This window comes from Diorhabda carinulata, chromosome 1, assembly GCF_026250575.1.
Source record: "Diorhabda carinulata isolate Delta chromosome 1, icDioCari1.1, whole genome shotgun sequence".
NCBI lineage: Eukaryota > Metazoa > Arthropoda > Insecta > Coleoptera > Chrysomelidae > Diorhabda > Diorhabda carinulata.
Genome location: NC_079460.1, coordinates 19,512,484 through 19,524,809, shown reverse-complemented (window position 1 = coordinate 19,524,809; position 12,326 = coordinate 19,512,484). Strand labels below are relative to the sequence as shown.

Here is a 12,326-nt window from a genome sequence, read left to right as displayed (position 1 = left end):
TTAAAACGAAAATAATTTTTACAATAGTATCGGATCATAATTTCAAGAACAGATCTCTTAGGTGATGTATATTATGTTTAAATATAATAGGATTTTAGTAATTAAGTTTTATATCGTTCCAAAGTACAAAACTGTTGTATCTCATGGTAAGTAAAATGAATAATTCGTTAAAGTATAATAGTATTGTTGAAAATCTTAGTTTTGCTTCATGTATTTTTGCACAGAGAAAATTTGTGAAATAAGAATCATACATCACACAAATGTAGGGCCAAAACCATAAAAAGGATTATTCAAATTTTAATTCTTAATAACTTTTCTTCAACATTTAGTCGTATTTTAATATGCTGAGATAGAAAATAATAATTATGTTTTTAAATCGTCTTGATTTCAGGTTTCTTTCAAACATTATAAAAAAATTAATTTTATAACAGAAGGAACCTAAAATCAAAACGATTTAGAAACATAAATGTATAAAAGGTCTAAGAAATATAATAATTTCGAGTTTGGTTACCCTCATTTGCTGTGAATAGCAAAGTAAAAACTTTATTTATTTATTATCTTCATATAAATTAAATCAGCATCTTATGCAGTCTTTCCCTTTAGAGTATTAAATAGGATAATCAATTACATGTACTATCAATACTTTGCTCACCAGTATATCTCCCAAAGTTCTTTTTTCTATTTATTTAAAATCGATATACTGTTCAATGCAAATGGTTTTCTGCCAGTATGTACTAAGTTTTTCTCATTTTATATTCAAGTTCAAAGCATCTTGATTCTATATCGATTAGAAAGCTATTCATAAATGTATCCTTTTTTGGTAATTTAAAACAATTCAAAACTTAAACATTCAAATGCACAGAAAATTGAGGAATTGGCTTCAGAGTTTGTTGAGATAATGGAATACAAGTGGTTATCAATACAAGCGTATACGAATTATTTGGACAAATAATTGGAATATAATGATGTAATTTGTAGGAACTAAGGTAATTGAAATTCTGCTTTATGAAGTTCTTTTCCACCATGTGAAACTATCCATATGTAATGAACAGCATGATTTTTATTCTTATAGATCTACGGTCTCGAATTTAATGTGCTTAATGTAATATGCAGCAGCACATTTGGACAGCGGTGATCAGGTTGATGCATCTATACAGATTTTTCCAAAGCTTTTGATCGCCTAGATCATGCCATTCTTCTTATTAAGATATCCAACATAGGTTTAATTAAATAATTTGCCAACTTTTTCATGTCATATCTCATGGGTATAAAGTTATAAAATATAAAGATATAAACATGGTTTCAACTCCATAGAAATTAACGCATCTTTTGGAGTGCCCCCGGGCTCAGTTCTTGGGCCACTGTTTTTTTAATATTTATAAACGACATTGTCTCAGGATTAAATTCTAATATTCTCCTTTATGCTGATGATCTGAAGTGATATCATTTCATTTCTAACATCAATGACTACCACTTACTTCAATCTGATATAGATTAAATTTGTGACTAGTGCAATAAAAATGCACTTCCTCTCTACATTTCAAAATGTAAAACTTTATCTTTCATTTGAAAACTTGACCCCTTCATTTCAATTATCACATTTCTAATAATGTGCTTAATACTTCTGCAATATTCAAAGATCTTGGTGTTACATTTGATAGTAAATTAAACTTTGTTCAGCATATTAATATTATCTTTGGTGGAGTCTTTGGAAACCTCGATTTCGTACTGAGAAACTCTAGGTAGTTTGTTGGAGTTAAAGATATAGTATCTTTACTTTACATATCAGAAAAATAAATAATATTCACAGAAATTATGTTAAATATATGTGGTTCAGGTCTGACAATATTTATCCTCCACTCAAAACACACAGTTAGAACGTTTTAACTTAAACGACCTAGCGACTAGACCTATGTGTTCTTCCTTGTTATTCCTTCACAAAATTGACTGTCCAGAATTGTTAGGTCGTTTAAGTATACATACTCCTCGAGTCGCCACCCGGTCCCACTTTTTATTCTACTTTCCAATTGTTAGAACTAATGTTCTCAAATTTTTTCCATTACATCAAATTAATCAGTATCACTGTGAAATGCAGAACTCTCTGGATATTTTTTGCAGCACTATTTCTAACATAAAAAAGAATTTTTTTTCCGTTTTATAACTTTCTTATTATCGGTATTTGGCAGAGTTAACATGGGATTCAAGACTGTTATACTTACTGTTTTTTGGGCTGTAGGGTGGTGTAAATACATAAATAATGATTATTCAAATATCGATGGAGGGTATCACATCTTATCTATTTTTAGATGTTTTCTCAATCTATTATTATTCATGCTTTGTCTTTGATTAATTATTAGTTTAAAAACTTCACTTGATACCTATTTTGTTCCTTCAGCTGATCTTTAAATCTGAATTATGTATATATTTCTTTTCATATGTATAGGTGATACTTATGCTCAAATATATTTGCTCGTAATGATGATTTCCATTCAACCCTTCTCCAATTTAAACTTCTATTCCTAATTTATTTGTGTTATTGTTTATATGACCAATAGTGAGCTACAATGAGAAACGTGGATTCTTAACAAAGCAGAGGAAGAAAAGTTAGATATATGGAAAAGAAAAATACTTAGGATACTAGGCGGTAAAAAGGACAGAGAGGTATGGCTTAGGAGAACAAATAATGAAATTAGGAATCTGTTTGGAGAAGCAGAACTAAGCAAAATAATAAGATCTAAAAGAATAGAGTGGCTGGGTCTCATAGAGAGAATCCCAGATTCTGGAGCAACGAAAAAATAATGGACAGGAAAAGATGGTACAGAGAGGAGAGAAATTCGAACTGGAAAACGAAATCAAAATATAGAAAAGAGTGGAAGGTAACTACTACCATACTATGGGTCTAAAAGGCCTGTGTGAAGCACCTATATATGTATTGTATATTGTTCACAATATATATTTAATTGAAACCTGCACTTTTTTAAGTCCTTTTTTCTTTGTTTTACTTACAACAATTTCAAACAATGAATTTCTATGCATTCATTGATACTTTATTAGTATTAATATCTATACTTCAGACCAAAACAAAACTGACTAGCTGAATGTATCGATTTTATTTAGGAATTTATTACAAATTTCATATGATTTGTTAATATACAATATGTACATATATTACAGGTATGTAAAAAGAAGGCACATATAGTGGTTGTTAGTCTAATAATTCTCTAATTCCAGTCATATTTCATACAATGAAGGTGATGGCGGTTCCATTTTTTTCTTTGCTAATTCAAAAGCACTTATAATAGCCTCCCTAAAAAGTTAAAACATCTATATTAAAATTCACCAATACACTTCCCCAGCAATGAATTTGATCAAAAAATTATATAGAGGTGGAATTGAAACGAAAGACCCTATTCCTTAAATTTTAATTGATTCATTTGTAAGTATTCTTGTTATGAAGTCATGAATATCAAATTGCTACTAAAAAGAAAGCAAAGGGTATGGCTTGTAAGAATTAAGGTGACCAGTTTCAATAATCACAATGTCTATGGAATCCACCATCTTTATATATATATATATATATATATATATATATATATATATATATATATATATATATATATATATATATATTGCCCATCATTGTCCAATAGGTGGGATTTTAATTCATCTGAGAAGATGGTTATCCCAATCTAAATAACTCTAATAAGCTGTAGTCTTGCACTTTGACATGCTGGGTTAACAGAGATCCAGAGACATTCTGATATTCAAATTGAACTCTCTTAAGTCGTTTCCTTATTGTATAATTGCTTATTTCTTGTTGATGGCGCACATAAAATCGGTTTTAATTTGCATCAGATACATACTACCACAATTTTTAAATTTTTTTTATTTCAGATAAACGTGCCTCGACAGCACTGGACACAAAAACAATCGTATGATACATGAGTTGAATAAAGGACTGTTACAGAATCTATTACAATACATAAATTATATTAATTATATTTACTGAAACAGCTTCGTAACTTTTAAGAAACTTTCTTGATTTCTGTCGGGCAATTGAGTGTCTCCTTGAGGTTAGTTTTCAGATCAAACTGATAGTATACAATACAGTATTGTCTGCAGTCAGTGAGGATGTTCTTAAGAGACATAGGAACGCGACTTCGGCACATAGGATGACTTTCTGACGGCATCAAATAGCCGTGAGTAAATTTTGTGTGGTTCTCTCCAGCTCAAAAGGTTTAGGGGCAGAGAAGTAGAAGGGTGGATATTATGTAATGCTCCATATATCGCGCCAAGATTCTTGAATGAGGTTACTTTAATTCATTTCTCAAGAAATTGAAGATTTTGTCATTTGAAATCTTTTGTGTGTCCAAAAAAATTGTACAAATGACAAGCTTATAAAAAGAATGATTGTATTCTTGGGGTTTACGCGTCAAGCGAATCGCATTTTTGCCCCTGTGACGCGAGCGCCATCTAGCGGTTAGATACAACAAGGCGTCCATATTGTTACGTTTTTCGTAAACAAACTAGGGTGATCATAGCATCATATTCAACATTACTCCAAATTTCGTTCTTCAGTCTTTCCAAAAGACTAGATTGATGGCAAGAAGTGTGAAGGATACTACCAAGGACTAATTACCCATATTGCTTTTTTTACATATACTCTTCACGGATCACCAATCCGCATTCCCGATGGAAACGTTCAACGTGAATATTTTGGGTTTTTCGCCACAGGAAATAATGAGACTGAGCAAGACTCCGTAAAAGACTGGAAATATCGAAATGTCAAAGATGATCTGAGACCCTGAATTTATTATAGATGGCGCTCGCCTCGCCCTACCGGGGCCTTGTACACCCCAATGATAACTTCAGTATTATATTAATAATTTATATTCAGTACTTCAACTTCCATAACCATTTCAAATTTAATCTTATTAATATAGAATTTACTCAGGCCGGTCCTGTTTGATATTTATATTTTTTGGAAATGTGCCAATCAACAGTAATTTATAAAGGATATTACAAGCTCGGCTGTGTACTGTGTAAACATTTGTTTTGCTCAATATCTAAAAATAATTTTCATGTGTTTGTAAACAATACATGGAAAATTGTCACATAGGATTATTGCCTTATGTAGCAAGGAAAAACTACCCACTTTTTCCTAGATTTTCAATACAAATTTGTATAACATTTTTCAATTAAACTAATAATAATTAAGATATGGAATAATTTTGTACCAATTATATTACCATATATTATATATGGAAAGGGATATGTCCCTTGTGTTCCCTCAGTGATTTATAACCTTGAAACTTGATAATACACAGTTTACTACTATTTTTGTTCTGGTCCTTCGAGCCTCCCATAGGTAGCTGGTTCATATCTAACTCAAAGGACCAGGCACTGCAATTGTGATTGTTGGTATAATGGTAGTAAACAATGTGTTCAACATTTTTTCAATTGTACAATCTTGAAAAATATCCTTAGTCAGCTTAAAATTTTCTCCAAAATAATTACTTATAAAAAGTAGTTACCTAAATATTTTTCTATACCAAACATAAGCTCCGACATGTCCACAATCGACATACTTTATTGTTACCCCTGGCCATATATCTGCTAAATTTGATACTCCACTCCTAGGAACATAACCATCAGCAGTTGCACATATAGATATTACTAAAGATGTATCATAAGGGACAGAGAAATTTTTCAAATGAGTACATTCATCCATTATTCCTCTCATGAACCACAATGCTTCTTTAGTTCTACGTTTTATTTCTCTAGTTTTTTTACTATATCCAATAGGGGGTGGTTCTTTCAATAAATTGAGTAGTGCGAATTCTCTAGATGCCAGTAATTGTTTTGTTTGACTAGATATTTTGTAAGTTATGTCACGGCAATTTGTTGAGCAATTTAAGAAATGTATTAATTGGTGAGGTGTTATGTTCCTTACATTTAAATCATCGAATAGGTGTATAGGAAGATCTAATGCACCTTCTAGAAAAGAAAAAAAGTAATTAACATATGTTTGTAGTTTTACCAGTTCCAATTTCTTGCTGTTTAGATTGAAAAATTATATTTTTTACTACAGTAATAATAAATAAATAAATCATTTACACAACAATATGAGATGCAGATTTGACATCATCTAATTTTCTAAGCTGTTTGAATAAATGAACTATTCTGTACAATTCCATTCAGTTGGCAAACCATAGCAAAGATGGTAAAAGCCGAGAAAAATATTTAGTTCAATAAACCTACTTGCTTCTACTTTGGTTTCCACTGTTTTAATGAAAGCATTACCTGGTACAGATCGACTTAAATCACATGCAAATGGATTATCAACAATTTTACACCTTTTAGAGAGAGTATCACAGTACAATTTGTTGGTTTCATATTGAATTTGTAGCATTTCCCAGTCTATAGACTCACTCATTACTCCCTATAAAAAAGTACAAATTGTAATATATATTTTTTCGTTTTACGCAAACCAAAATTGCTTAAAGTAAAATATAGTTTACCCTTGATAGAATTTGGATTATTTTTGGTCGATATTTATGAAGTCTCGTTTAAGTTATTAATTTTTTTTCATAGTTTTACAGGTTTGACGAAAAAAATTCACCACAAAAATTCAGATTTGGTTGCGTAAAACTAGCATATTCAATAAAATCTATGTGGGTAAAATTGCAATTAAAGTTTCAAAATCAAATATAGTTTCTTACAGTAATTTAAGAAATTTTGTTTTTGACAGTTAGGTTCAATTTGGGGCTAATCAAAGCATTTATTGTCTATTTTTAATTAAACCCAATATACATATGAGGCTGTAACTAAGCCTATATTGAAACGTTAGAAAGTTAGTTGGAAAAATGGCGTAAATTCGTTTACATAAACAATCTTACATTTCAGAAAGGAGGATCGTCTAAATATAACTGATACATTCCACCAAAGGTGAGTTAATCCTATCTGATATTGCGAGTTTATATTCGAAATGAGGTCTGAGTAGAACAAATTGAAATACCAATCTATAGCATAGAATCTTTCTCCACATATTTTCTTTGTCTTAGTCAATGCTGTTTTGATTATATTATTTATTTTGTGCTTGGAAAAATATAACAGAGTAGAAAATACATAATTATAATAAAAATTATATAAATTGATTTAAAACAAAAACTTTTTTGGGTTATCAAGGTTGCATAAGGTTAGATTGAATTAGCCTGAAAAAAAATTGTGTAAGTGATTGTAAGAAACTATATTTGAAGCATCAGAGCAGAATGAATTACCTCGGTGAAAACAGAGGATGCAGTAGACCATGATAAGCAGGGAACTAGCACTAAAGGTTTGGGCCAATTGGATGCTGCCAAAGAAGCCATCTAAAGAAATGTGCTTTGATTTTATAAAATAAAAATTAAATTGTGTAAAAATAAACTAAATATATTCTGCCCATTGCCAGAAAAGGAGAGAACTTGAAATTTTTCTTCTATAAAAAATAAACATTTGTGAATTTTTTAAGTATACTTGTAATAAATCACCTCTTACTAATAGTATTTTCAATAATTAAAAAGTGTATGAAGAAAGATCTTTTGGCATGCAAGAACAACATGGTAATAGTGTTTCAAGTTGATGACAGCTTAATCTGTATTTTTTTCTAGAATTTATTAAAATATATATATCATATAAAGTATTGTAAATATACCTGGAATTCTGATTATTTTAAACCTACTAATAGAGTAACAAAATAATACACTACAATAAATAAGTTTATCCACCACTGTTTTATAATGTACCCATTAATACTGACATCGACATTAAATGTGTTTGTCGTGTATCTATTTTTGTTAAACAATTTATAAAATGAAATAGCAATATAAATTGGACTCAAACCTGTTTGTATGAGTAGATTTGTGAATGTTTTGATATTTTATATTGAATTGTGTGTTGAAAAACATTTGAAAACGTATATAGAAAATGAAAGACTTTTCTTTAACACCACCAGAAATTAGAGAAACTGCTGAAGTTGCCTAAATTTATTGCCGGAAGAACGAGGAAAGTATATAATATGGGATATGAATTTTGAACTACATTTAGTAGTCGTGGATAAAGTATAGTATTCTACTCGCGTATGAGTTATTATTCAGTTGGTGATTTATGTCACTCTCTAGCGCTCGTAGCAGTAAGATTCACCTCGTAAATAATAATCTTCATTATATACTCATGAATAATATACTATTAAACGCTAACCTCTTTTTTATTAGTTAATTATTGAAGATTTTAGTTTCAACAGTAGGTTTAATAAATAAAATATAAGTTGAAGTAGTTTTTAAAAATTGATTAAACACAATATTCATGTAGAGTTTAGACTAATATAAATGTGTTGATATACTTGAATTTCACTCATTACCCCATTGTAAACACAAAATATTTACAATAATATCAATAATTTTGTAAAACTTACCATTCTGTTGAATATTGTATTTCTCTACCCCTTTTCTGGCTAAATTTTTGGCTCAAATGCTTTTTACTGTCTGAAAAACTAAAAGCTTTATGTTTTGAAAAAAGAAATGTTTTTGTTCTCAATAGCATTGAAGTGAAACAAACTTACAAGCAATTTTTATATTTTCATAATATACCTGTGAAATTTTAATATGTTAAACTACATGGTGTAGATCAGTATTGGAAAGCAACTAAAAGTTTCAGTGTCTACCAAAGAAAGTATTGAATTAAAGATTTATAGATCTCCATAAAAATAAAAAACTGTGGAGATCAATTGAATTGCATTCTTTTCAAAATTACATTTGGCACAATAGTTCCATAGTGAACACAAAAAATTATTTCTGTATTTTCAAGTATTTATGGCTTGTGCAGTCCGTATTTTCAATGTGTGAAAGAGATACAAAGACATAATTGTTACTTGGTTTGTCATACAATGGATGTGTACCTTGTTTGAACTCCAAATAATATCTAATAATCAAATTTTGAATTTTTTAATGTTATAAAAAACAGAAGTAATATGAAAGTTTTCACGGCATATTAAGAACATAAAAATTATGATAAAACAGCATAATTACTAAAATAACAGCAAAATCCTTTTTGTTATAATAATTTTATATAAAAAATGTCTTGTAATTATTTTTCATCTTATAAAATCAACGTTAAGCTGTATATTCATAAAACAAACTGAGGTAAATAGCTTAATGAAAATATGTGTACAAAATATAGAACATACCATATTAACTAAGAACTCTTTCTCTGAAAAAAAAAATTTTACAGTACGTTAACTATTTTCTTGTCGTTATTAATAATAAGAAAGCCATAATTATTCATCTTATGGTAAGAAGTTGATATTAATCATTTTGATACCTACAAGATACATAAATGTGAATAAATTTGTTGATTCTGTCACATATCGTTTGTAATTATCCATTATTTTTATAATTATTTTGCTATCATATTCAAATACTAGATGTTTGAAATCGAACTTTATTTACTACTTCAAGTAGATTTTAATTATAATTATTAAGAAACTTATTAAAATTATACAAATGTTAACCACTAACATATAACAAACCTAGTTGTTGAATTTTTATTGTGGCAATATATAAATAGATAATTCTTACAGAATAATATAGATACTTACATGGCCTCCCATTGAAATCCCAGTAACACCAAGAGGACCAAAACCAAGTCTCTCGCACCAATTTAATAGAACTAAACATTCTAATATCAGGCAACCACCCATTACAAATATATCAGAAACATAATGAACACTAGATCTTATCTGATCTTTGGGTTTTCGAACTCCATAGTAAGGATTTTCTAAAATTATAGCACCAATTCCGTTCTTTAACAGAGGTTCAGCCATCATAGTTCTCCTCCTCCAAAAATACTACAAATATTCAAGGATGACAATTACTACTATGGGTATATCTTACCTTTCACCTTACATGGTCACCTGTTCCTGCCAAATGTATGCATATTGGTTTATAGTTACTATTCCATTTTAAAGGAAGTACCATTTGAAAATAACAATCTTGGACTTCTTCAGGTACCAAACCAGGCAAATGTAAAGCAAAAGGGCTTCTAAATGTACCTTCTATTATTCTACAATCTGACCTTCTAACTATCTAAAATGCATTAATGTAGTATACTTAAAAAAATATGTTGTAAAATAACTTCAGCAAATGATACCTACATTTATTACATTAACAGGAAAATCTTTTGGTACTAACTTGTAACAAGAATTTCTGTCAGAAATGATGTGCCTGAAATCGAACAACCTAAAAAATTCATAGTATTTTACTTTATAGTAAGAACATTTATTGAAATATGCAAAATCAATGCTCGGAATAATCTTATGTTGTAAGGTACACCACTATAAATAAAATTATGGAATAATTGGCACCTTTTTCTGTTGAGAGGGTATTGAAAGGGCTAATATGTTATTATATGTATAAAATTATATGGAAAAGTTCAAAATATTTGTGGAAAGCGATTGTCACGAGATTCGAAATACACAGTCTCGTGTTGTAATCTAGAGCTGATCTAAATGTAACATTTGCAAATAAAAATTTTCTGCAAGGTTGATCATTTTACGATTAAATCCCTCATAACTTTTCTAATGAAGTTCAAAATCTTAATAAACTTTATTTGATAAGAAATGTGCACATTGAAAACGAATTCTTGATTTTATAATTGTGTATAAATTGGTATATATATATAGCTGTATCTTAATGAAAATATATTTATTTTTCAAGAACTAACCTATGCATATTCTCAGGTGATCCCCATCCTTTTGTAAAAAATTTGGATAAAAGAAGTTTTCTATATAAGACATCTAAGCGGCTTACCCGCATGATAGAATCAAATTTTCCACTAAAAATTTGGAAACACTAGAATTTTGTAATAGCAATTATTTGCTTAAAATCATGCGAAAACTTGAAAGAAACATTTTGAATGATGTAAAAATATGAGATGTCAAGTGTCAATAATAATGTCACACAGATTTCATCATACGATGAGCTTTTAAGGGTGTATTCCACTAAGCACTCACGACCACGATCTTTTCTGTTCCACTTAGTCCAAAGCGTTATAATCGTAAACCCAAGTAGAATGGCTTAAGAGATAAATATTAAGGAATAGCAAAATAGAAAATATAGAGCAAAAGCTTTGAGAAGTTATGTTACAATTTGTAAGTTATTGAATTTTTTAGTGGAGTGGTGAAGTAATTTACATTACATTACAAGTAAAATCAAATTATCTTATGGTGCGATAGTGAAATATTTGGTGGTGCGTCACAAAATGCTTCAGAAGTACTAATAATATCCCATGCTGCATCAAATAATGAGATATATTCTCATGGTTGCAATCTGCGTTGCTTGAGTTTTGAACTTCGCCTCACCTCATGATAAGGGTCGTCGTGAACGTTAGTCATGACCTCATAAGTGACGTAAGAGTATTTCTGGCGGTGCGAACGCTTAAGCGGTAAACACACTGAACGCGAGCATGTCAAAGATAGTTTAACTTGTTTAGAAACTGTGATAAGCACACAATAATCGAGCTAGTACGCGTTCTTGACTTCGAAATTAACCAACTTTCTACTTTTTACGCCGTGATCGTCTTTAAACGTCAAAAACATAATCTCACTTTTCTAGTGTAATTTGTAGTTGCAGATACCCTGAAAAACCCCAATTCATCTCTCAACCTCTAATCAAATTGACTCACCAACGCCGTGTCAAATGACGCTTTGTATATATTTCTCTATGTATTTCATACAGTAAGTACATTTTAAATAATTCAAAATCGTTGATCACTGTTCAAATTTCTTTATATACATGCACATTCAAGGTTATGTTTACGAGCGAGCCAGCGTCATGTTCGCGTTCAATCTGTGCATCTCTTTAGTGGAATGTACAATGCATTTAGCGATCACAATTATTGTAACACCTCAGATCATCTAAATCAAAATATCCAGCCAGATAAGGTTTTTATTAAAACGTTGCAGGAGTTCGCACAATAACGAAAAATTCTCATTTTTTACAATTTTGAAATCGTGGAAGAGTTCATTTAGGAAAATTCACGTATAAACAGTAATGTTAATATTGTGAGCATTGTCGGATTTACGTTGAATAAACCTTTAATATTACTGCTATAGCCAGAAATTTCCTAACAAGTCCGGTATGCCTTATGGACATCCATGAAAATGGTGTAGACGCAATGATGTTGGTTCATTGCTTTGATCAAGATAGTTGAAGATTGGTGACGTCGTTGTGCGTGGAGTATGCCTGAATCTGTATATTGAAGTTTTAGCTAGTTCCTAGTAATAAATAGGA

At 29.9% G+C, this 12,326-nt stretch overlaps 1 protein-coding gene and 1 long non-coding RNA gene across 3 annotated transcripts; one reads left to right on the top strand and one right to left on the bottom strand.

Annotated features, from left to right (window-relative positions):
• The first annotated feature begins 7 nt into the window (after window positions 1–7).
• On the top strand, window positions 8–5,540 carry LOC130897192 (uncharacterized). The gene is made up of 3 exons (XR_009059669.1): window positions 8–146; window positions 2,556–2,876; window positions 3,895–5,540. It is a non-coding gene; the product is annotated as an uncharacterized LOC130897192 (long non-coding RNA).
• On the bottom strand, window positions 3,092–10,983 carry LOC130897180 (protein ABHD18). 2 transcript variants are annotated; one of them, XM_057805909.1, is made up of 8 exons: window positions 10,759–10,983; window positions 10,190–10,274; window positions 9,942–10,121; window positions 9,635–9,883; window positions 7,281–7,370; window positions 6,262–6,442; window positions 5,535–5,997; window positions 3,092–3,307 (listed from the first exon to the last, which is right to left on the bottom strand). In XM_057805909.1, the coding sequence occupies exons 1-8, from the start codon at window positions 10,848–10,850 to the stop codon at window positions 3,232–3,234; spliced, it is 1,416 nt and encodes a 471-aa protein (XP_057661892.1). In that variant the 5' UTR covers window positions 10,851–10,983; the 3' UTR covers window positions 3,092–3,231. The 2 variants fall into 2 exon arrangements, with proteins under 2 accessions (XP_057661892.1, XP_057661901.1); XM_057805918.1 differs by having other exon boundaries at window positions 6,304–6,442.
• Window positions 10,984–12,326: the final 1,343 nt, after the last annotated feature.